The sequence below is a fragment of the Gastrolobium bilobum genome, unplaced genomic scaffold (genome assembly GCF_033153095.1).
Source record: "Gastrolobium bilobum isolate Gb01-03AN ecotype WA unplaced genomic scaffold, APGP_CSIRO_Gbil_v1 utg609, whole genome shotgun sequence".
NCBI classification, from domain to species: domain Eukaryota; kingdom Viridiplantae; phylum Streptophyta; class Magnoliopsida; order Fabales; family Fabaceae; genus Gastrolobium; species Gastrolobium bilobum.
The window spans coordinates 544,960-571,794 of record NW_026899102.1 but is presented as its reverse complement, the minus strand read 5'-3'; the positions used below and the strand labels follow the sequence as shown (position 1 = coordinate 571,794).

General features: G+C 33.3%; 2 protein-coding genes and 1 non-coding gene across 3 annotated transcripts; all 3 read left to right on the top strand.

Moving 5' to 3' along the window:
• Positions 1-1,909: 1,909 nt before the first annotated feature.
• On the top strand, positions 1,910-5,838 carry LOC133287268 (WAT1-related protein At1g25270-like). The gene is made up of 7 exons (XM_061484843.1): positions 1,910-2,201; positions 2,324-2,386; positions 4,302-4,418; positions 4,549-4,798; positions 4,897-5,055; positions 5,169-5,320; positions 5,433-5,838. The coding sequence occupies exons 1-7, from the start codon at positions 2,008-2,010 to the stop codon at positions 5,725-5,727; spliced, it is 1,230 nt and encodes a 409-aa protein (XP_061340827.1). The 5' UTR covers positions 1,910-2,007; the 3' UTR covers positions 5,728-5,838.
• A 377-nt stretch (positions 5,839-6,215) lies between these two features.
• On the top strand, positions 6,216-10,017 carry LOC133287245 (WAT1-related protein At1g25270-like). Its single transcript, XM_061484808.1, has 5 exons — positions 6,216-6,316; positions 9,004-9,190; positions 9,232-9,394; positions 9,481-9,655; positions 9,768-10,017. The coding sequence occupies exons 1-5, from the start codon at positions 6,216-6,218 to the stop codon at positions 10,015-10,017; spliced, it is 876 nt and encodes a 291-aa protein (XP_061340792.1).
• Positions 10,018-21,714: 11,697 nt separating this feature from the next.
• Positions 21,715-21,816, top strand: LOC133287273 (U6 spliceosomal RNA). The gene has a single exon (XR_009748221.1). It is a non-coding gene; the product is annotated as a U6 spliceosomal RNA (small nuclear RNA).
• Positions 21,817-26,835: the final 5,019 nt, after the last annotated feature.

Sequence of the window (26,835 nt, the reverse complement as noted above, 5' to 3'; positions counted from 1 at the left end):
AATAAAAAATAAAAAAAATTCAATGAACCCACCTAAACTTGTGTATGCAAGAAATTGAGCTTGTGTGCAACAAGACAAAAGTTGAGCCCTTTTATTATAGCATTCAAGTTGTTCCATAATAAGCTTCGCTATTTACTCTTTACTCTTTATTGAAATGACGACCAAGTTATGGGGCTTTTTTTGAATCTATATATATATCCTCTTTGCACATGGCTTTGCAAATCCATGTGGGAGATGTTAGGAAACTTCATTTCCTAATATAATTGTGAGTTACACATTCAAATATCAATTATATTATATTATTTAATTATTAGAAAAATTAAGTGATTGATATAAATGATTCTAATCAGATTTCTAATTCGGGCGGGCTTAATGAGTGGATACTTAATATTGACGTTACTAAACTTAGGGTTATGGTCTCCAAGATATTAAATCAGTTTCAGTTTCTTTTTTCCTGTTTAGAGAAAATATCCTCTAAAGAGTAATTTAATTGAGCAAGACCAAAGCTCAAAACAAAGGCCAAAGACTCAAGAAGATTAAAGATACATCATTGTTATAATGGAGACAGGTATGCCTCATTTGATTATATTTCTTGATGATCCAATATGATATATTTGGGGTTTATTGGGTGATGGTTTTCACCATAATGATTAAGGGATCAGTTTCCATAAGGAGAAAAATGGAAGATTAACAGCCGGTGATTATGAGTACATTTATATCAATTTTTCAGGAAAACGGAACATATATAGTTGAAGTGTCCCTTTCTGCTGAGTATGAAACAGGTCGTCCCACAAATCAATATTCTTCCTTGCTAGATGTTTTCCCGCTGATATTTGTTGGTAAAGTGGAAGAGCTCAAGCGGGTTGTGAGGCTCATGTGCATTGCTATTAAATGCTCCATGAAATGAACGGACTTGCACATATCTCCGTGGAGGAGGAATGGGTACATGCAAGCCAAGTGGTTTGGTTATTACAAGCGAACAAAAGGTTCATAGGATTTAAAGCTCGACTTGTGAAAACAATCAATTGCGGGGATGAATCATGTGAGCAATACTGGGTTCAAAATAGCCATTTAATCTAAGTTCGTGATAATCCACTTTACTTTTTTCAAAATTGTTAGGAACCATTTTTTGTAGAAAAAAAGAAAGGCTGGCATGCATACGTCTTCCAGAAGAAATGCATGAGAGAAAATCTAAGTAAGATTCAATGAATGGTCACACTTAATTGTGATTCAATCTTGGGTAATCCATATTCAGAGTGCGACTGCCAAACGTATCACACAAGTATTCAACTAGTCAATCTAATACGGCCGTATTCTACAAATGTTATTGTAGAGGCATTTTTTTTTTGTCGAATTGATTTGTTTTCTGATGCAAAATTTATTTTTTTAACATATTCATGAATCCAACAGTGAATATTATAATCATGAATTTGTTTGTGTTTTTTAAAAGAAAAAATATTTTTCGATAAAAAAATATATCCAATTTTTTTAAGATAATTATATAAATTATAAAATATAGAAAAATGTTTTTTTATTAATTAAAAGGAGTAATTATTTTTTTTAGAAAAAGAAGATATGAAAATAAGCTATATCATAAAAACAAGCTATTTTTAAAAATACTTATTCAAATTTACCAGTGTGGCAGTGTCCAGTCTCCGCTATACTCCTAACGCTAGACCAATGATGTTACAACTAAAGAAACAAAGTTTGACTTGTTTGCTCACATGATCTTGACTCTTGAGGCTCTAACCTGAAATGCTATGAAAGCACAATCTTGAGTGTATAACCTTAATTGCAAGACACATGTATCGCAGATTGACTGACTTGGAATAAAAGCGTGCTTCTTTGAATTTGGAAATCTCTGTGCACACTACACATTTCTTTATATAAACAAACCATCGCTGGGATACAATTCCATAACTCCATATCGTTCTTTATTTTCTTCCATCACAAACCATTTTGCAGCAGCAAGTTTTGATAGACATATATATTAAGATTACACAAAAAATGAGAGATATAAGGAAAACAATGCATGGGTTGAAGCCAGCCCTCTTGATGTTGGTGGTGCAGATTGTAATTGCTACGGCGAATGTGCTCTACAAGCTTGCCATAAACGATGGAATGAGCGTCAGAGTAGTTACTGCTTACCGTCTCATCTTCGCAGCAGCATGCACTGTTCCACTTCCTCTTATTTTTGAAAGGTCCATATCCCCACAACTTCATTTTGTTCCTACACTTTTCACTATAAAGTTACCAGAATACAGGTGTACAATATTAATAACTAGCTAGGCTAAAATGGTTTTTCCTTTATTACTTTTTACAGGAAGAACAGACCAAAGCTAACTTGGAGGGTGGTTTTTATGTCATTCTTTTGTGGCCTATTTGGGTAAGTAAAGTGTTTTTTAGGCACGAATGTAAATTGCTAATATATTGTACGATAAGTGGTTTTTTTAGATGGAGTAAGATATAGATTAGTTGACCGTATGTCTTACGACAGAACGAAAAAATGTTATAAGAATGAAGGAGGGTTAGATCCGTTATTATTTTTATGTTCGAAGTGATATACTTTTAATTCTTTTGCTCTTCATCTCTCTCCTCTCCTTATTTTCTCCTTCTTTTTCTTTATATCTTTTCCCATTTCCCAATTTTTATTTTTTTTTGAAAATATTTCAATCAGTTCATTGCTTCGCAACTAATCCGATTCGGGACGGGTCCAGGATTAAAGCTTTAAACCCCTCCCAAAGGTGGTACTGAGGAGATTCAAACACATGCTCTCACCCCCACCTGCTTAGCTCCCATGCGCCAACTGAGCTACCACCATTTGGTTTTTATTTTTACTTTTAATACACACACATATATATAGGGTAGGATCCTGATATCTTTTTTAATCTAATAGCTCTCACATGAGGTGTCAAACTTTAAATTTGACACCGGTGTTAAAGGATCCTACCCATATATATATATATATATATATATATATATATATGTATATATATATAAATATATATATTTCTGCTTTTATTACAGGAAAATTCTTTATGCCACACACAGTATATTTCTCATAATAAATAGGCAAATTTTTTTTTTTTTTTTGGTAAGCAAAAAATCCTTTTTTTACTTGCATTAATGGGTTCCACTTTAATTTAAAATAATATCTTTGTAGCAGGCATTACTTTTCTGCCACCGCTGCAAAGTATATATATATGATTATATTGACAAACTATTTTTCCGCCACACACAGTGTATTTCTCTAAATAATTAGGCAAAATCCTTTTTTTTTAGTTGCATTAATGGGTTCCACTTTAATTTAAAATAATATCTTTGTAGCAGACATTACTTTTCTGCCACCGCTGCAAAGTATATATATATATATATATATATATATATATATATTGACAAACTATTTTTCCACCACACACAGTGTATTTCTCGGAATAATTAGGCAAGATCCTTTTTTTTTACTTCCATTAATGGATTCCACTTTAATTTAAAATAATATCTTTGTAGTAGGCATTACTTTTCTGCCACTACTGCAAAGTATATATATATATACCTATATATATATATAGGCTTTAACATTTCTAAAGTGAATGTAGATAAGTTATCTACATTCGCTCCCAAAAAGACGTCGTTTTGGGTTAAAAAATTAAAAAATTATAATGAAAAAGACTATTATAACCCTGAAATAAATTATAATTACAAAAATACCTTGATTCTCGCCTCAAAACGACGTCATTTTAGGCTCAATGTAGATAAGTTATCTACATTGACTGTAGAAAAAGCGAACTCATATATATATATATATATATGATTATATTGACAAACTTTTTTCTTATAAACATACAAATTACACTATATCTTACCGATAAGACTTCACTCAATAATATTTACTCAATCATTTTACACTGGTGTAAGATTAATAAATCTTACACCATATCTCTACCGTTATTTTCGTGCATCCAACAGTTATAATTTAGGTAGTTATACGAATTAATAAATATTAATTAATCATTAATTACACAACAAATATCAGTCGATGATTTCCGTCCATCAACGATTAAGATGTGGTGTAAGACTTGTTAGTCTTATACTGGTGTACAAAGAATCTGTCCCTATATATATATATATATATATATATATATATATATATATATATATATATATATATATATATCTTTTTTAATCTCTTCATATCTTTTATTTGAATTTATCTACTACAAATCTCAATTAATTTGAGATAAAAGTGTTATTGGTGGTAACGTAAGTAAAGATTTTAACAAATTTTTCACATGATCGCACAGCGGAAGTTTATTCCAAAACCTTTACTACGAGTCCTTGGCATTGATATCAGCAACATTTGCTTCCGCTGTTTATAATCTCATTCCTGCCGTCACTTTTATCTTGGCTGTCGCCTGCGGGTACGTATTCACACCAATCAGCACACCTATTATATAGCTTCCAAGTTTTCATTTCAACAAAGCTGTTAATGTTCAGCACACCTATTATGAGATAGATGATTACTGATAACTCACATTGTTTTTTCCTTAGTTTCGAAAGATTAAATTTGCAAACGGTAGCAGGCAAAACTAAGGTGTTAGGAACGATAACAGGAGTTGGTGGGGCAATGATGCTGACCTTTCTCAAAGGTGTAGAAATTAACATTTGGACCTTCCACATTAATCTTTTGCATAAAAATGGCAACACCGGAACACTAAATGGTGACTCTGGTAGTAAATTGCTTGGTATTTTTTGTGGTCTTGGAAGCTCCTTCTCTTTTGCATTATGGCTCATCATTCAGGTTAGCATAAGTACTTAGAATCATTTATTTTATTTGCTTAAATGAACTTTCTTTGAATTTATGGTTCTCTTGTCATTAATCACCATATGACGCTGCAGGCTAAGATGAGCAAAGAATTCCCAAGCCATCTCTCGAGTACAGCTTTGATGAACTTAATGGGGGCAATACAATCTACTGTTTTTGCACTTTGTGTTGAGAAGGATTGGAGCCAATGGAGGTTGGGTTGGAATATTAGGCTTCTCACTGCAGCATTTTCGGTATGTTAATTACCTAATTAGCAATTAAATCATTGGTTTTGTGAAATAGGTATTGTAATTATGATTGATAATAAAATGACATGTGCTAAGGTGAATTGGTGGTGTTGTTCCAGGGTATTTTGGCCTCTGGAATAATGGTTATTGCCATTGCATGGTGTGTCAGGATGAGAGGCCCATTGTATGCCTCTGTTTTCAACCCTCTTGTGCTTGTGCTTGTTGCCATTGCCGGTTCCTTAATGTTGGATGAGAACCTATACATAGGAAGGTATATATACACCAAATCCTAGTGCACCTAAATATATTGTGATTGTCATTTAATTTATGATCAGGTTCAACTTTCATATTCATGGTTTCATTTTTGAAACATGTTTAATTAGTGTAATTGGAGCAGTGCTAGTTGTGATTGGATTATACATGGTGTTGTGGGGTAAGAGCAAAGAAAAGAAAAAGGTGACTCACTTAGAAATCACTCCAGGAATTGAAGAAATTGAGGTTGTTGTCACGTCCACGATCGTAGATAATGACAAAAACTGCTGCAGCAGCAGCCATTCCTGTATTGAGGGCAATATTGTTTGCATGGATCATGATCATTCATCAAAAACTGAACACGAAGTACAAGACACCGAGAATAACGGAAAAGAAGAAATAGCTAACAAGAACACAGAATCATGAAGGGCACATGTTGAACACAATGTCATTTTTTCCACTTGCCCATTGTTGCAGGCAGACCCCTTGAAAATGGAAAGATTTTGCTTGTGTTCCCATCGAGATAGGACACTCTTAATAGTTGTAAATTAAAAATAAACATGATTCTTCACATAATATCACAATGCTAAGTGATCAATTATTTAAGTCCTCCTCTTCAAGTCGATGAAGTACAAACTTCGATTATATGCAAAATTATAGTTTAACTGGCGATTATATTTTGTTCTGATTAATTAAGATGTAAGTATATATATAATTTGGTTTGCAATTAATCGATAGCTTGATTAGAGGCTGAAGAGCAACTCACATAAAATTGGAATGGAAACTATTTTGTCAAGAAACAAAATATAATTGATGAAGCGTATTCTTTTTTGTTCTCTAGGAAATAAAAGAAAACTCATTAAAAAAGAGACCCCACACAAAGTGAATTTACATTTTGATCAGTCCAGTACAATATGGGCAGGCCTATATGTATTGAGCCTAATCACACACGATTGAAGAGTGAATACTTTAAGTTGGGTAATATACTTCTTGGGCTGGTGATGGCTGCTATGTGGTGAATTGATGTAGATCTCCCTTAGCGCAATGACTCTGGCTGGGGGTACCTGCAATGACACTCCGACACTTAAGTCAGTATCAAAACTAGGCTTATGTTGTATTCTTACTGGAATTAGATTATTGTACCTGGATGTGTACCCTTTGTTTATATATTAAGTTTGATGCCGCCTTTGGTAGGCGGTATGCCTTTTGATTGGCTGTCCCTGGGCTGCAAACTTATTTGTCTCAGCTGGTGCCCTCCAGGCTATAATCCTATAAGATGGGCTACCTTCTTAGAGTAGTGGTAAGTTGGAGTTGTCTTTCGTGTGTTGGTCTATGGCGCGGTGATTTATTGTTGTGTTATGGACTTCTTCCTTAGTTCTTAAGTCATGTCTTAGGCGGATAGGCACAATGAGGCCATTGCGCCTTTGAGTTTTTTATGCGCAATGGGGATATCGTGCATTTTTATTGGGCCATATGTCTCTGGGCTTATTTTAGGCTTTGAACCCTTTGTGGGCCTATTGTAGTTTTATCCAGATCACATTTAAATTTCTATAATAATTATTATGATACTTTTAACTTAATTATTCCAAACTTTTACTAAACCAAGAAACAACTATAAATATAGTGAAATTCAATAAATATGATTTCATCAAATTGACATCTATTCTCGTGATGAAATCTATAAATATGATTTCAATAAATATGGTTCTATTACTTTCGATTTTTTACTAACAACTTTCGAATTTGATGTTTATTTATTAAATGGAAATTTAGAAATCAAATACTCCATTATTATTGGGATATTCATGTGTGATGAAATCTCAAATTGGTTGATAATAAGCTAACTACAATCTATATAAGTGTAAGGACTTATGAACCCAATGTCTTAAAGTTTTAGCCGAAACTAATTTATTATTTCAGATAGTAATGAGCAAACTATCGTCAGCATATGTAATAAAAAATACAGTGCCACTGCGATTCGTCAAGTGATGAAAAGTTTGAGTAATTTGTATAAAGTCATAGACTCAAATCTTAGTGCCACCGTTACTTGTATCCAAAAACAAATATATAGTGCAATTGTGTATCAAAGTTTTTATCATTTGATTTAATTGAATAAAATCTAAAAAATTAATAAGAGTAAATATCATTTTTGGTCCCTAACAAAAAACACGGTCCCCCACTTTAGTCCCTTACAAAAATAAATTAGTCAGTTAGTCCCTAACAAATTCAAAGTGGACTCATTTAATTGAAATCGTGGTCCCTCACAAAATCAAAAAAGATCAATATTAGTCCCTCAAAAGGACTAAAATGGGTCCACTTTGACTTTGTTAGGGACTAACTGACTAATTTATTTTTGTAAGACACTAAAGTGGGGATCGTATTTTTTGTTAGGGACCAAAAATGGTGTTTACTCAATTAATAAATTATATTAATTATATTTTTTGTTACCTTTAATTAAATTACTTTTTTTTTAAATACTTAGAGTCTGTTTGAATGCGTTTTTTCTCTCTCCAAAACTTGCTTTTTTCCAAGAAAAAAAAATGGCACTTCTAAAAAAAAAATCTGTTTGGATGTCTGTTTTTAAAAAAAACATGTCATAAAAAAAGTCGAAAATCTATTTTTTTAAGCTAAAAATTTTAGTTTTTTTATAAAAACAAAAGTCAAAAGTCAAAAGTCAAAAATCAAATATTGTTTTTCAAAATAATGATACTATATATTTTTTAAAAAATAATGATAATATCAACTACTGCCCACTGCACAAGAAACTTAGAATTTACTTACATATAAACTTTAGAAATTAATAAACAATGGTGGCAACTTGTACGGACAACATTTAACTTTCTCACGATATATATGTAGACTTGAGTAGCAAATCATTTTTTCTGAAGGAATTCATTATTTATGCAAACAAATGTTATTTGTGGTTGGTGTTCAACTGTCTATTCAAAAATATTATTAATAGTAATTTTTAACATAAATAATATATTTATATTTTTTAAATATATGAATAATATATTCAGTTGAACTCGATTAAACTAGTAACTCATTATTTCAACCGAATTGATAACCTATTCGTGTTTTAAAACACATATCTCAAAGGTGGGTTATATTTACCACCATGTGTGTGAACGTGCTAGTACCTCATTCGAGTTTTAAAACACTTAACTCAACGATCGGTTATACTTATTAGTTACCACCACAAATATTTATCATACTTTCCAGTGGCAAGGATGATAAATATTATCACCAATCTAACCATCATTAAATTAATTGTAGATTGAACGGCCTCGATTAATCCCAATTCTCTCTTGTCTCTCTCCTCACTGTTCTTTCGTCATCGTTATCTGTCTCGTCTTATCCCAAGTATTCTCGCAATTCCGATGGACGAACTGGAGTACGACGACAATGAAATCTTATGGCAGCCATTACCCGCCCCCGGTAAAGCGCACCCTTTCCCTCTCTTTCCTGGTGGGTTATTTTTTTACAAAAAGAAGATATGAAAATAAGCTATACTATAAAAACAAGCTACTTTTAAAAAAAGCTTATTCAAATTTACCAGTGTCCAATCTCCCCCATTGTCCTAACACTAGTAGGTCTATAATGTTACAACAAAAGAAACAAAATTCATATCTTTTTTTTAGAAAAAGAAGATATGAAAATTGCTATATCATAAAAACAAGCTATTTTTAGAAACGATAACAGGAGTTGCGGGGCAATGATGCTGACCTTTCTCCAAGGCGTAGAAATTAACATTTGGACCTTCCACATTAACCTTTTGCATAAAAATGGCCACACGGGAACACTAAATGGTAACTCTGGTAGTAAATTGCTTGGTATTTTTTGTGGTCTTGGAAGCTGCTTCTGTTTTGCATTATGGCTTATCATTCAGGTTAGCATAAGTACATAGATATCAGTCATTTGACACTGCAGCTTAAGATGAGCAAAGAATACCCAAGCCATCTCTCGAGTACAGCTTTGATGAACTTAATGGGGGCAATACAATCTACTATTTTTTCCCTTTGTGTTGAGAAGGATTGGAGCCAATGGAGGTTGGGTCGGAATATTAAGCTTCTCACTGCAGCATTTTTGATATGTTAACTAAATAATTAGCGATTAAATCATTGGTTTTGTGAAGTAAGGTATTGAATTATAATTGATAATAAAATGACATGTGCTAAGGTGAATTGGTGGTGTTGTTACAGTGTATTTTGGCCTCTGGAATAATGGTTATTGTCATTGCATGGTGTATAAAGATGAGAGGCTCACTGTATGCCTCTGTTTTCAACCCTTTTGTGCTTGTGCTTGTTGCCATTGTTGGTTCCTTAATGTTGGATGAGAACCTATACATAGGAAGGTAAGTATACCTCAAATTCCAGTGCACCTAAATATATTGTGATTGACTTTTATATTATGATCAGGGTCAACTGACATATTCATGGTTTGATTTTTGAAACATGTTTAATTAGTGTAATTGGAGCAATGCTAATTGTGATTGAATTGTACATGGTGTTGTGGGGTAAGATCAAAGAAGTAAAAAAGGTGGCTCACTCACAAATCACTCTAGGAATTGAAGAAATTGAGGTTGTTGTCACGTTCCCGACTGTAGATCATGATAAAAGTAATCGCAGCAACAACAACCATTCCTGTATTGAGGGCAATATTGTTTGCAAGGATCATGATAATTCATCAAAAATTGAACAAACACACCGAGAATAACGAAAAAGAAGAAATAGCTAACCAGGACACAGAATCATAAAGGGTACATGTCGGACACAATGCCATCTTTTCCACTTGCCCATTGTTGCAAGCATGCACCTTGATAAGGGAAAGATTTTTCCCGAGATAGGACTCTGATCTTAATAATTATAAATTAAAAATTAACATGATTCTTCACATAATACCCAAATTTGAAGTGAACAATTATTTAAGTCCTCCTCTTCAAGTCGATGAAGTACAAACTTTGATTGTATGCAAAATTAAAGTTTAACCAGCAATTATATTTTGTTCTGATTAATTAAGATGTAAGTATATATATAATTTGGTCTGTAATTAATTAATAGCTTGATTAGAGGCTGAAGAGAAACTCACATAAAAAAATGGAATGGAAAGTATTTTGGTAAGAAACAAAATATAATTGACGAAGCTTGTTCTTTTTTGTTTTGTAGGGAAAAAAAAACTTATTCAAAAAGCACCCCACAGGCACAAAGTGGACAATTTACATTTAAATTTATATGATAATTATTACGATGTTTTAAACTTAATTATTCCAAATTTTTACTAAACCAAGAAACAACTAGGAAATTCAATAAATATGATTTTATTCAATTGACATCTGATCTGGACCTATTACATGTGAGATAGAGGCTTAATCCCATAAAGTTCCAAAGGGTTCAGAGACCCCCTTTTGACTTAGCTACAAAGGCAATTCATCCTGCGTAAAAAGCATGGGATCTCACTTACTTGATTAACAAACCAACGTGACTTAACTTGAAAGGAATCATCGTTAATGAGATCAGCAGCTCAGGCAAATTGGCTACTGATGCTTACCGGCAAGTGTACCGATCGCACAAGTAATATAATGAATGAGAAGAGTATCGTCCCCACAGGAATTGTAAACCAAGTACCACAATAACCAGTCCCCTTAAGTTGGAAAATTTGGTTGTTTAGGAAAATAGTGAATTGATGGTAAAATAAAGACAAATATTTAAAATATAGAATTTTCAATTTAATAAGCAATGGTAAAAATAAATTGGATTTTTGAGAGAATAATAAAAAGCATTGCAGCTAAGGTACACGCACCATATGATCCCCACTTTAAACTTTGGATTAATTGACAACGCTCATTCAATTTAATAACTCAAACAAATTATCATCTAAAAATAATTAGTTAAATCTCAATCCCTTGGTAATCTAACCCTTTAATCCAATTGGAACCCTAATTCCTTAGCAATCCCGCATGAATTAAGCATTAATCACGATAAATCAAACGACTGCAACTCACACAAGTCTATCCCTAGAGCATGCATAAATTGTTACCTTACCCCCTTTCAGAATCAAAAACCTCAATATTCCTATTGCGAGCCCTAATTCCTAAATTATTATCTCCTATTAGGTTGATCAAGTCTAACAGAAATAATAAACAATACGCACAGGGTAAAAATAAAATATATTAAAATAAACGAGCAACTATAATTCAATCCATTGCAAAAAGAATATTAGTCAACCATGATCATGGCTGACATAAAATTATAAAAGATAAAGATGAAAGAATGTAATTACAAAAAGAAGACTAAGAACAATCCTCTGTTCCTCTCCTCATTCCGGAATCCTTGTTTTTCTTTGTCGTCGAAAAGTGTCCTGAATAAACCCTCAGAGCGTTTTTTTTATAATCCTGGTTCGCTTCTTCCAAAATTGCCCTTTCAAAACACGGTGATTTTTCTCGCAAACTGGCGCGGGATCGTGCCACTTCTCTGGAACGTAGGCCTGCAACCTAACTGGCGCAGGATCGCGCCACAATGGCGCCACTTCTTTAGTAAGTGGCCCAGGGGAATCTGGCTGGCGCAGGATCGCACCATAGTGGTGCCAGATTGCGCCACTTTTCTGGAAAATGGCCCAGGTCTTCACGGTGCAGCTCAGAACCCACGCCCTTGTAGATTCGCGCCAACATTCTTTTGAAATTTTGTTTTCTCTTTCTTTCTCCCTATATAAACACAACAAATAGGTGAGAAATATCATTGAAATGAAAAAGTCAACATACTAAGAAAATATGTAAATAAACTGCTCTTTTATGACTTAATCCTTATCATTTTTAGCTTGGAAAACTACATATGCCAGAGGCACATCAGCTACCATGTGAACCCAATGAATGAAAGGCAGCTCCTGCTTGCCACTGCATCCACTGAATAGGCTTGCCAATTAATGAATAGCCTGAGAGCGGACATTCCTTTCCACTAATTAAAGGCGGTATGAAACAAGGCGCTCAATACTATAAATACAGAGGCATTTAACCCAAGTATAATATCTCTATTTGCGGTACCCGAGGGATAATTCTTGGGCTTTATGTCAACACATATAGGAATTGAAGTCTATCAAGACAAATGCAAAGCAATGGATATGGTCAACCCAAGGAATATTAAAGAGGTACAACAACTGACAGGTAGAATCATTGCATTGATAAGATTCATATCAGCATCAGATCAAAAATTCTTGCCTATGTTCAAACTCTTAAGAAAGCAAACTACTTTTGAATGGAGTCCGAATTGTGAACAAGACTTCACTAAGATCAAAAGGCATCTTGCTAATTTTCCAATCTTGGTGAAACCTGAACCGGACGAACCATTAGTCCTTTATCTCATCGTGAACTCTGAAGTTATCAGCTCAGTTTTGATAAAGGAGTCAACGGATGGGCAGCTTGTGTACTTTATGAGTAAAGTGCTACAAGGACCTGAACTGCGATGTCATCAAATTGAAAAAAGTAGCATTTGCATTAATTATAACATCTTGTATGCTCAGACGTTACTTTCAAGGGCACCAGATAAAAGGTGCGCAACAACCAAACTATTCGACAAACTCTGCATAAACCTAGCCTTGCAGGAAGAATGATAACTCGGTCCATTGAACTTTCTGAATATAACATCATGTATGAACCAAGACAACCCATCAAGGCTTAGGCTCTCGCTGACTTCGTGGTTGAGATGACTTATCACAATAATGCAACATTGAATGACGAATGTATCCTCCAACATTAAGGGTATTGGTGTTTGAGTCATTGTTAAAAACTCCCAAGGGGTTACAGTTGAACATTTCACTCAAGTTTGAATTTAAAGCATCCAACAATCAAATTGAATATGAAGCTATGATTGCGGGATTGGCAATGGCCAAAGAATTTACCAGGCAAAAGAAGTGCTAATGGCCAAATATCTTGAAAAAGTACACTTCCTATTACTGACTTTTGAAAATGTGATATTTGAACATATCCTGCGTGAAAAGAATGCTAGGGCATACATTCTGTCAAAGTTAGCTAGCATCAAAAGTCTAGGGAACAACAGGTCATTAATACAACAGAACGTACCACATCCAAGCGCGATCATGGTTATCTGCAAACACAAAGCTTTACCCTCAACCAGTGCAGCTCCAATGACTGAAGAAGAGAATGAAGGTGGAGAAAATAAGCCAACATGGATTACTCCCATCAAAGCATATCTTGAAAGTGGTGAACTTCTGCGAGATGACCACCTCATGAAGAAATTAGTTAGAAATTTTTCTTATTACACCATTATGTATAACCAACTTTACAAGAAATGATTTTTTACTCACCTGCTTAAATGCTTGGCACCCTATGAAGCTCAGTACGCAATCATCGAAGTACATGAAAGAATTAATGGGCACCACATGGAAGGGAAATCCTTATCTTACTCCTCCGTTCGGGATATTTCTGCCTACGATTGAAGAGGATGCTAAAAAACATGTGCGATATTGTATCAGATGTTAAAAGCACACTAATATCTATCATGCTTCTCTAGAAGAATTAAATTTCCCTTGGCTATTTTATCAGTGGGGAATGGATCTATTACGGCCTTTTCCCAAATGTGGCTGGAGGATTGAAGTGGCTGATTGATAACTCTCTTGTGGAGAGTTATTTTTAGGCTTATATTTGACGATTTGGTGCCATATACATGCATAATTCTCTTAGAATTACATGATTATTGCATGAATCTGGTCTCTTTATGCTTTGAATGAAAAATATGATAAGCATTGATATCTAGTGTTATTTTGAGTGCTAGAGAAATTCATTGTCTCTGATATTTTTGTTGGGGGTCAGAGCTGTAGCAATCGGGCTCAAGTGACACGTTGCATTGAAGACATCAGCAACAACTGGCCATTGGAATCCTAATTTAACAAAGGAAAATAATTACTTAGCGCCCAAGTCCCCATGACCGGTATCTTAGCAACCATTTCTTCAACAAATAAGGATAGACTCTTCAATCAAATCAAGATCAGATTGGAAGATTATAAGGATTTAAAGAGCTACTTGGTGCCCAAGTTACTATGCTCTGTATTAAATCAAGCAAGTATCTTTGCAAATCTGTATCTTCAATAAAGCATATCAAAATCTTTACAAATCAAGATCAGATTGGAAGCTTATTTGAGGGATTAGAAGAGCTACTTAGCGCCCAAGTCACTATGTTCTATATAAAGAAGAGCCTACATACGTCTAAACCAAGCTTTTAAGAGCTTCACAAGGTTTTGAAGCTGTGAAATACTTGGGAGATTTTGAGGGTTTGTTAAGAGAGATCTAATGAGTTAAAAGGTGGAGATAGGGTCCAGTAAAGAGATCATTGGATTCGGTTGGTCCCTGCACTACCCCAGTGGCTGAGAGACAATGGATGGTGGTGGAGCCAACAATTGTTGCGAGAGCAGAGCTACAACATCATCCCTATTTATTCTATCTTAGTTCTACGGAGTCTTTATCTTTCTTTGTTTTTTATTTTCATTCAAGTATGGATTAAATTATCTATGATTGAGTGAGAGAGTACCTGTATTGTAATGTAACCATGTTTGCCTAAACTTTGCTATGCAGTTTTCCATTAGTTGTTGAATAAAGATTCAAATTGTCTCTAATCTTGTTGACTATTAAGAGAGAGCTGCAAGATTCTTAGGGTTTAGGCTATAGAGATATAGGTAAACCTGCAAAGTCATTAAACATTGTGGATTAACTAATTAAATTGGTTAATAGTGGGTAGAGAGATCATTCACACCATAAAAGCATATGGAACTTGTGCTTAATGGATTCATAATTATGTTAGCCAATAGAAATATGGGAACTGGTATACATGTAAGGTAGATGAGAGCCCCTGCATACGTAAGTGTTCTGATTACTGATGGATAATTTATATAGCATTGTTACTGCATTCTGGTGAAATTGCAATACTGGGAAAATTGACCCCAATCTACTTTGATACTTGAATTCTCTATTCTTTAGTATACTCTTACTTTACTCTTAGCTTAGTTTAGTAATTAGTTTGTAGCTAGTATTTGTTTAGTCCTTAGTTCTAAATTAACAAAACTTTCATATATATTGTTACTTTATCATTTCACATTGATCCCAACTTTATAGTTTTCTTCGTGGGAGCAATATCTGGACTCACACATTGTATATTACTTGTTGACAGGTACAGTTGCGTTAACGTGTGATTGATAAAAGAGTTTCGCAATTGCACAACAAATTTTTGCGCTATTGCCAGGGAAAACTTATAAAGTTAGTTTCTTTGTAAGTGATATTTGATCCCCATTTTTTCTATTTTGCAGGTCTTGCAGCTAGCATATGTACAATCCCCCTGCCAACTAGGAGTGTATTTTGATCCAAAAATTGAAAGAATGCTTCAAGCTAGAGAGAGGCAGCAGAGACAAATCATTGCTACAACATTACCTAACATGACAGCGAGAATAGCAGGATCTGGTGTTGTTGTACAACGACCAAATCAGGCTAAAATTTCAATCAGGACACATGGAATACTAGCACTCAATAACATTCAATCTGCCATTGGTCAACCTAAAGTTGCAGCAATCAATTTTGAGTTTAAATCACTTATGTTCAACATGCTGCAAATTATTGATTACTCTAAAAGGAAAGTTACTATAACTTGAACCTGAGCCTTGATTCACTATTGTTTTCAGAGAAGCACATGATGAAGGAATATTCCCAAGTACATGGTATATAGAAACAGCGCAGCTTTATCCATTGACCCATTTGGCCCAACAATGCCATAGGGTTAAGGATTGTGTTGTATGCATGCTTTGTGTTATTTTGTCATGCTTGCTCATTTATTTGCACAAAAATATTTCTTTTTAGTTCAATTTGGACTGTTTTTTATCCAATGCTAACGAAATTTTCGAAAGAGATTGTTGTAATGGGTGACAGATTAGTGTATAGGCTTGAAGTCAAATGGATAGTATGTGAGCATAGTGATAATAAAGAGGAATAAAATTATGAAGATCTGTGCTTAATCCTTTATTTATAAAAATAATTTACTTGAAGACTAGGGAATTTGAGCACGGGTTAAACTCTTAATGAAAGAGATATTAATATATTTGAATTATGATTTTTTTTAATATAGAATTATAATTACTCTATTTATTCCTTTCCAGAAATTGTGGGTCCAGAATTTCAGTTTCTTTTCTTCTTTATTTGAACTTGTACGTGAGCGATACACCAGGATAGGGCAAATAGGTAATAGAAACAAAAGTTTAATATGATGATATAAAAATGAGTTTTTTTATTAAAAAAAAATACTAATTCGTAAATTCACTGGAAATTTTTTTTATGTGTTTACAATGAAATAGTTAATTTAAAAGAAAAATTATTGTTTCACAATTTACTTTAAAAAAATAATGTTGCTGCTAAGTAAAGGATTAGACTAAATCAAAGGCTCAAGAGGTTGTTATTATAAGAGTTCTATTTATAGTAGAACCCTTTGTTCGAAATTGGCAATCACATAAATCGAAAAAAAAGAGAAAGGGAAGAGAGAAATCGACATAGTAATTTATCCCGGTTCACTCAAAGTAGGCTACGTCCAGCTTGTATGTGCTATATTCACCTCACTGTCACTCGTTACAAATCACCCCAGTTGTCTTTTTGTTGACCCCGTCAATAAAGACCCTCATCAGTATGTGAAATATGAGTCATACCCAACATTCTCTCACTTGGTGAAAACTTTGCATGTTTCTTCAATCTAAATGTAGTTGTACACCAATCAAATTCATCTAAAGTTACTGCCTTGGTCAGAAAATCAGCATTGTTGACCTTTCTGTCAACCTTCTCCAGCAATACAACTTTGTCTTCATTATTCTTTATGACGAAATGGTATTGTATGCCGATATGCTTGGTCCTCGCATAGAAATCTGGGTTCTTAGCCAAGAAAATGGTGCTCTGACTGTCACACATAACGATCATTTCTCCTTGTTCAAAGCCAAGCTCTTTGCACAACCTCCGCAACCAAATAGCTTCCTTGATAGCATGTGTCAAGGCTATGTACATACTCAGCCCCAATTGCCTTTATGTTGACCCACCAACAAGGGTCAGTATGCGAAGTATGAGCCATACCTAACACCCTTTAGGATGATCGATGCAGACATGAAATGACGATTACTATAACATGAGCCTTGATTCACCATTGTTTTAAGAGAAGCAGATGATGAAGGAATATTCCCAAGTATTGTACATGGTATATAGAAACAACCCAGCTTTATCCAATGTCCCATTTGGCCCAACAAAGCCATAAGGTTAAGGATTGGGTCATATACATGCTTTTTGTTATTTTGTCATGCTTGCTCGTTTATTTGCATAAAAATATTTCTTTTTAGTCCAATTTGGTTTGTTTTTTATCCAATGCTCACGGAATTTATGGAAGAGATCGCTGTATTGGGTGATAGATTATCTTATAGGCTTGAAATCAAATGGATGATGTGTATGCATAATGATAATAAAGAGAAATAAAATTCAGAAGATCTATGCTTAATCCTTTATTTATAAAAATAATTTACCTGAAGATATGAGAATTTGAGCATGGGTTAAACTCTTAGTGGAAGGAATATTAATATATTTGAGTTATGATTTTTTAATACAAAATTATGATTACTCTGATTTATTCCCTTCCAGAAATTGTGGGGCCATGGATTGAGCGCAAATAAATTTCAAGGTAAACTTAAATAGTGTTGCCAGTGGAAGTTGACTTAACTGCTATAACAAAAATTTATAGGAATCAATCCTCTCGTATTAAAATTTACAGGATCTAATTGTGTGAAATTTTTATGTCTATATCTTTCTTTATTAATGATAATTAGACCCTACCTATTTAAATCATGTAAAAAAAGATAGAGATAGACACAAAAATTTCAAATTATCAGGTTGCGTGAATTTTTTTTTTATATATATAATGTGAAATTTTAATATGAGAGGATCTACTTCAAAAATATATAAGATAAAAACTCTTCAGTTTGAATATTATTGGCGATCTTTTATTGAAGTCATTTGTAAACAATATTATGAGTTTTGATTAAAGATGGGGCATATTATATGGGTAATAGAAATATCTTGTAGCAGGATATTTGTTGCATCATGTTACAGACACAATATTTGTGGGATCCACTAATTTATTTATTTTTTGAAAAAACCAATTTAGAAAAAAAAAATGTACATGTGTTTGCAAGAACGGGAATGGGATTCCTGTAACAGGACTATCGCAAAAGGATCTGGATTATCTAATGTGAAAATTCACATTACCATGTCATGTAGGAAATCATAACCATACAAAGGTAGATCAATAGTAAAAAAGGAGGAGAGAGAAAAAATGATAAAATAAGTAGTTACGAAATCATAACCGTTGATTTACCTTTGTATGGTTGTGATCTTCTCACATGACCATATCATATTTTTTTGGCATATGAGAGGATCCATTTCCATCGCAAAACCCATATTATATTCGGTAACTTCTATTTTTCTTTAACTGCTGTAACAGAATCGTCTAAGGTGATTTTGCTAACTCTATAACATGACCAGTTGTAGAGGTATTCTTTCATTGTCCTGATATGTGTGCAATTATAAAAATATTAACAGAAAATAATGTACATGACTTAGTTTTTTTAAATATAAAAAATAAAAAAATTGTACATTCAAAAACCGCGATTCTAGAGAGGTTTGCAATATTTATTTCTTATATACCTCTCACTATAATTGTAGGGGATTCCGGACTAGGGTACGTGTACATTGTATACGTGCTTTATTCTTTAATTAGTTATTTTATTTACTTAGGTTTTGAATTTCAAGTATAACACTTATGAAAATGATTTTTATTTAATAAGATTAAATAAAAATTTGACATGAGAGACCATTCTTTTTATTATTTTTATTTTTACATTGATATATTGATTACCTGACTAATCTCTAATTTTAGCTGTAAATTAATATAAAGATTAATGTTTATCATTTTAAAAGATATTAAATTACGTTATTTAAGTTAAATTTACTGTATTTTATGGTAAGAGAAATTGTTACGAGAAAATGCGAGATTTTTTGTTTGTTCAAATATTAAATAAAAAATAGTAATTTTAATTAAAATAACTATTGTTTAAAATGACAAACATATTTTCATTAATATAAGAACAATAAAATTTTCATATTTAAAATTTAATTTCAAGATTATTAGTTAAAGTAGGATAACCTGTGCCATTTAAACTAAGTTCGTGATAACTGATAATCCACTTTACTTTTTTCAAAATGGGAAAATTATTTGTGCTTTAAAAGGATATACGTTGTGTCCTTTTAATTTTTTTTACTCTATGTACTTCCGGTAATACATAGTTATAACATAAATAATAACTTTTTTTTGGCTCTCCTCAGTCACATCAGCTGACGTGGAAAGTGAAAAAAAGTTCATGTTATAACTATATATTACTGGGAGTACATAGAGTAAAAAGCTAAAAGGACACAACTTACATCCTTTAAAAGGACACACACTAACCCTTTCAAAATTGTTATGAACTTTCTTTTTAACAAAAAAAGAAAGGCTGCCATACATATACTAGAAGAAATAGACAAAAGTACCCTTCTAAGACTGTTGGATAAAAGAATTGTCCAGTTAAAGTTTATTGGATAAATTTTTTCAAACTAATGCAGTCAAACACGTTACTGATCCTGATGGGACTAGTCCCGTCACTAATCTTGACGGCACTAATGCTAGGCAGTCTCATCACCGTAAAATTTCGGAAGACCATAACTTTTGACTCGAATATCCAAATCAAGTGATTTCTTTATTTCAAATAAATTTTTGAGATTTACGCAATGACACCTTTTTTAGCATATTTTATATCTCACAAACATAGTTCGAATTTGTAACCATGGTACCCCAATCAAAAGAGCGTTTAAATCTAGAAGCTCCCTAGTTTTTCTGAACCAACACCATGAGCTACAACAAATGCCATTGATTGACACGTTTTATATTTTTGTGAATTATGTTAAATTTAATTCCTTTTCTTATTTTTTAACTATCCAACAATAACAAATAATATCAATGGCTTCCTCTCCATCAACGCACACGGGCAACAACGAATAACATTTCTTCTTACGGAAAGCCCTAAAATACTGATTTTGTTGCTAAAAAAATTGTTGGCTTAAAGGCTAATTGTGGGAAAACTAGGCCATTGCTGAAAAAACTCGGGAGCTTCTAAGTTTAAACGCTCTTGTGTTTGTGGATTATTGTTACAAATTTGAACTATATTTGTGGGAGATAAAATATATCAAATGAGGTGTTATTGCGTAGATATCAAAAAATTATGTGAAATCAAAATAAAAATCACCTAATTTGGATACCCGAGTCAAAAGTTATGACTTTTTAAAGTTTTATAGTGACGAGACTACTTACGTGGCACTAACATGATATCAGTGCCGTTAGGATACGGGACTAATTTGGACGATGTATTTGACTGTATTAATTTGAAAAAATTTATCCAATTAATTTTAACCAGATAATTCTTTTGTCCAACACTCTTATAAGGATGCTTTAACCGGAAGAAATGCACGAGAGAAAATCTGATGAAGATTCAATGAATGGGGACACTTAATTGTGATTCATTGAACCTGATCGCATTTTAACACAACATTGTAACAGAAAACGGTGCTCACTAGATTTTCTTTGAAGTGAAGAACTCACACGGACACGACAGCGCCCAATTTCCACATCGCAATGTAAAGAAAAGGAAGAAACACGAGATGATGTGGATTTGAATAGAAATGTTTTACACGTGGCCAAATAATGTTGCTGACTGAGGAATAAATCCTTAGTGTAACTAATTCAATGTATTTGTGATTTATGTTGTGACACAAACAAAAATTCTCACATTATATGATCAACTATCATTTAATTTTCAAATCATGTGATATTTTTATCCACGAGTTGTAAAATAAATGGCATATGTACTAAATCTTTAATGCATCAATTGCACTAAAGATTTATTTCTGATTGAGTTCAACTCACAATTTATTTAATTTAGATTTTAATAAAATTAGTAAATATTTCGTATATCACACAAATATTTTTAAAATTTAAAAATATTAAAAATAAAAACTAAAGATTTAATAATAAATAAGATATGTATAATTAATTTAAATAGAACCTAAAGTAAATATTTAAAATTAAATAATTATATGCTTAATTATTTCATAAGAATCAAAATTTAAAATTGAAAAGAAATTAATTTGAAGGAGAATGAACTAAGAAATTAAACCCCTCTCAAGAAATTAGTTTAGTATAAAAATATAACTTATTCTTTTTTTCTACTCTTTTTTGATATATTTCTAAATATTTTATGTTTTGAAATGAAATGATTGGATGATATAGATTAAAAGATTTGAAAAAAATCTCTTCGGGAGATCGGATAAAATTGGAACGATACAGAGAAGATTAGCATAGCCCCTGCGCAAGGATGACACGCACAAATCGAGAAATGGTCTAAATTTTTTTGTCCAGCAAAAAAAAAAGATTTGAAAAAATAAATGTAAATAGCTACAATAATAATATTATATGTAAATATTTTAAAAAGGATTTTCAAAATGATGATACGTGAAATAAAATAAAGTATTTTAAAAAAGGAGCTATTTAAAGGAGAAGAAGTCACGTGGCTTATTTTTAAGGGCAAAAAAAATTAATTTATTGTTTTTTAATAAATATTTATAAAAATGTAGTCATTTTGAAACTAAATAAGAATCTATTAGACTCAAACACGTTTAGAATAGGCGTGACCACTCATGCCCATAAACAGACGTGACCCAGTAGAGAGACACGTTTAAAATAGGCGTGACTAAGATACGTCCCATTTGAACATGATCCAGGAGGTAGACACGCCATGTGGGCGTACATGAACGAGGTCCTCAGTGGAGTTTACTTTTTTTAAAATTAACTTTACACTACTTCAAACAAAAGACCCCAAGTTTTTTTCTTGCAGAGTCAAATGAATCACCATAATATCTAGGCTTAAATCTCCCATTTATCCATTAAGCGGGAAAAATCATATTTCACTTAAAAAGTGGAAAAATTATACCCTTTTTCTTTTTCTTTTTTGGGTTAAAGGGCACTGATTTTTTACTAGTCTTGAAGGCCAAGATCTTCTCACGTCATCTCTCTCCGAAGTTCAACAGATGTTTTCACAATATAACTTTCAATAGTACACATGAAAGCTGTCCAAACTCTAAAGTATACTATTCCCTCTTCTTTTGAACGAAAGAAGCACATGATTTCTAAAAATATTTTAATGTAATGAGAATTCCAATTGATTACGGGACATATAAAGCTTGTCCAGCGGTGCATGTAATTATGTAAAAGAAAACAAATATTATTAACCTCGTTCAGGCCCAGGTGGGGCGTGTTTCTCTCTCATGTCACGTTCAAATAGAGCGTGTCTCTTTTTTTTCGGTCATGTTTATTTTAAGTGTGTCTCTCTTCTGGTCACGTTTCATGTAGGCATGTCTCTCACGTAGATCACGCACTACATGGGTGTCTTTCTCCACTGGGTCACGCTCTATATGCGTGTTTGACTATTATATCTGCTTAAATAATTTCAAAACGACTATATTTACATAATTATTTATTAAAAAAACAATATTTAAATTTTTTTGCCCATTTTTTAGAGTGAGTACATTAATTTAAAGTAGATTATTAGTCTTTGGTAGCACTTATACCAAATAGTTCTTGTGATTAATAAATTAGAATAATTGTGTGTGTGTGATGCATGTAAGAAGTTTTGACAGCACTTAATCCTGTAATACGAAGTTATATGCCAATGGCAATGTTTATTTATTTCTTTTGTTACAAATAACATTTGACCCACGAACCCGGACGCTTTAAGAGGTTATATAAGCTCACCAAAGAGTCTAATTTGGCATAAATAAGTTTTGGCTGCACTCAGGCCTTGTTTGTATTGCTTTTTCAAGAAAGTTCTTTTTATTATTTTTTTATTTTAAAAGTACTTTCTATAAAAGTTACAGCTATTTAGATTTTTTTTAAAATATTTGTTTTTTGAAAAAAATATTTGGCTTTTAGCTTTTGCTTTGTTTAAAAGATAAAATTTTTAGATTTTGAAAAAAGTAAGTTTTTGATTTTTTTTTATGACTTATACTTTTTTTTAGAAACAGCCATCCAAACAGATTTTTTTCGAGAAGTATTTTTTATTCTTAAAAAAAGTAACTTTTGAAAAAGAAAAAAATCTATCGAGACGGGCTCTTAATCTCATACCACGGAGTAATGCGCCAGTTTTTTTTTTTTTCAAAAAACATTTGACACTCGTACCCGGACGCTTTTAGAGGCTATGTTAATTCCACAAAATGAGTATAATTTGTCCCACATTAATGCTGTGATTTAAAACTAAAAATGCCTCAACGGCACACAGTCCCAAAAGTGAAGCAATTACTACTATTCAACATTTATGTATAAATATGACGCCATTTTCCTCTTCTCTCATTCTTACTCTTCTTACTCGTCCTTTAATTTAAGGGAAAAATTATTCTCATGTCACGTGAGATAAGTTTTCTTTCCTATACAATCTTCGATAACTGTGTCATCTTTTTGTTTTTTTTATTTTATTTTAGGTGGTGGAGCCCACTAATTTGTCTCTATGACATGAAATAACTATCTCCTTTAACATGAGATTAATAAAACCCTTAATGTAAACACCATTTCAACGACATATGTAGACATAGCCTCACCCCGTCATTACTTTTCGAAGGTTATATTTATAATTTATTTTTATTTACAATCATATTTTAATCATTGATTTTTATCAATCAACGGTTATTATTTTTACAAATTAAAATCATTAATAAATTATTAATTCGTAATAAATGATATCCGTGATTGACAAAAATCAATCGTTAAAATATGATTGTAAAATGTTGTAAACAAAAATAGGTTGTACATATAACTTTTCTTATATATATATATATATATATATATATATATATATATATATATATATATATATATATATTCAGAAAAATATTTCTGCAGTTAATGCAGATAAGTTATCTGCATTTACTTCTAAAATGACGTCATTTTGGGATTGAAAGATTAAAAAATTATAATTATAAAGACTATAATAACCTGAAATAAATTAAAATTATAAAAACACCATGATTTCCACCCCAAAACAACGTCGTATTGATCTTACTGCAGATAACTTATCTGCAAAAACTGCAGAAAAAGCGAACTCTATATATAAATATGCTTCAATGCTTCTACAGTGAATGTAGATAAGTTATCTACATTCGCTCCTAAAATGACGTCGTTTCGGGTTGAAAAATTATAAAATTATAATGAAAAAGACTATTATAACCCTGAAATAAATTATAATTATAAAAAAACTTTGATTTTTGCCTCAAAATGATGTCATTTTAGGCACAATGTAGATAATGTTATTCAAGACAGTGGGTGATATTATATCACTAAGAGGTTTGAACCCATGCAAAGAACTGAAGAGAATAATTATCAGAATTATCACTGTGCAATAATAGAAAAATATAACAGACTTACTTGTTGTCAGTAGTATGGAACAAACAGATGAAAAATGAATGCAGAATTAGGAATTAAATCTGAGCCCACAGAACGTGTCTCCTTAAGACAATTTGCCCCCTCACAGATGCCAATGGTTGATGGACACTTGTCTCCCAGGATAGAACGAATTTCTTCTGAAAAGTGACGGTACTACTGTAATGCCCGACCGCTTCAAGAATCAATGACTATCCCTACATACTAACACTAGACTTTTCAGTGTGTTTTTTCCTCACTCGAACACTTCCCGAGAAAACTTTCCAAGAGGTCACTCATCCCAGAATTGCTCCAAATCAAGCACGCTTAACTGTGGAGTTCTTCCATCTGGACTACCGAAAAGCAGATGCATCTTGTTAGTATAGGTAGTACCAATTAATTCTTATAAGACATTCCTAACTGTATCGTCTCATACCAGCACAGTCTCTGGAATCCCTCTCTTTCGAGTGTTGATTCGATTCATCCATGAACCCCCAAGCTGCAAGAATTGGCATGAGCCGCTCATTGTCCGTGCCCTTTCGCACCGGCGATCACTCCATGCCCTTTCCAGCTCTTGGGATGTTACATGCTCACCAGCTTCCGCCTGGTGAAGAGACGCCCTGCTGTGATACCATTTGTAACACCCGGCCACTTGCAAGAATCAATGACTATCCCCACACAATAACACGAGACTTTTCAGTGTGTTTTTTCCTCACTCGCACACTTCCCGGGAAAACTTCCCAAGAGGTCACTCATCCCAGAATTGTTCCAAGTCAAGCACGCTTAACTGTGGAGTTCTTCCTATCCGGGCTACCAAAAAGCAGATGCATCTTGTTAGTATAGGTAGTACCAATTAATTCTTATAAGCCATTCCCAACTGTACCGTCCCATACCAGCACAGCCTCTGCAATCCCTCTCTTTCAGGTGTTGATTCGATTCATTCATGTACCCCAGTCCCTAGAAGCCTTCCAGGAGCCGCTCCTTGTTTGTGCCCTTTCGCACCGGCGATCACTCCCCGCCCTCCTCAGCGCCCAAGATGTTACATGCCCACCAGCTTTCGCATGGTTCGTCCTCGAACCACACCGTACTAGAAGAGAGGCCCTGCTCGGATACCACTTGTAATGCCCGACCGTTTCAAGAATCAATGACTATCCCCACATACTAACACTATACTTTTCAGTGTGCTTTTTCCTCACTCGCACACTTCCCGGGAAAACTTCCCAGGAGGTCACCCATCCCAGAATTGTTCCAAGTCAAGCACGCTTAACTGTGGAGTTCTTCCGATCCGGGCTACCGAAAAGAAGATGCATCTTGTTAGTATAAGTAGTACCAATTAATTCTTATAAGTCATTCCTAACTGTACCGTCCCATACCAGCACAGTCTCTGGAATCCCTCTCTTTCGGGTGTTGATTCGATTCATTCATGAACCCCCAAGCTGCAAGATTTGGCATGAGCCGCTCATTGTCCGTGCCTTTCGCACCGGCGATCACTCCATGCCCTTGCCAGCTCTTGGGATGTTACAACTACCAGTCAACAGCCCAAACGAACACAACAATTGCCAGAGGAACTACACCGGAAGTATGAAAGGAAAATGAAAACCGGAAGAAGGAAAAATTCTGGCAGAGTAACAGTGCAGAAAATCAGATTATATTTTCTGAAGGGGTCAGGGTCTATATATATAAAAAACGTAAGGTCACGTTTCAAAAGGCACATATTCGACGACGAAACAACACATCCGTTGGACACAAAAAGACACATTTGTTCAACCCGAAAAGACACATTCGTTCAACACGAAAAGACACCCATTCAAGGATGAAAAAACACGTCCGTTAGGATGAAACAACACATCCTTTAGGATGAAAAGATACATTTGTTTGTCGATGAAAAGACACATGCACATTTTCACTACCAAACTTCTTATTCATAATCAATAGATTGTCTACACAATGTGTATATATATAT

Coding starts and splice junctions, on each gene's coding strand:
- LOC133287268 (XM_061484843.1), top strand. CDS start 2,008: ATGAGAGATATAAGGAAAACAATGCATGGGTTGAAGCCAGCCCTCTTG. Junction 2,202..2,323: donor CTTCCTCTTATTTTTGAAAG/GTCCATATCCCC, acceptor TACTTTTTACAG/GAAGAACAGACCAAAGCTAA. Junction 2,387..4,301: donor TTCTTTTGTGGCCTATTTGG/GTAAGTAAAGTG, acceptor ATGATCGCACAG/CGGAAGTTTATTCCAAAACC.
- LOC133287245 (XM_061484808.1), top strand. CDS start 6,216: ATGGGCAGGCCTATATGTATTGAGCCTAATCACACACGATTGAAGAGT. Junction 6,317..9,003: donor CTGGTGATGGCTGCTATGTG/GTGAATTGATGT, acceptor AAACGATAACAG/GAGTTGCGGGGCAATGATGC. Junction 9,191..9,231: donor CATTATGGCTTATCATTCAG/GTTAGCATAAGT, acceptor TTGACACTGCAG/CTTAAGATGAGCAAAGAATA.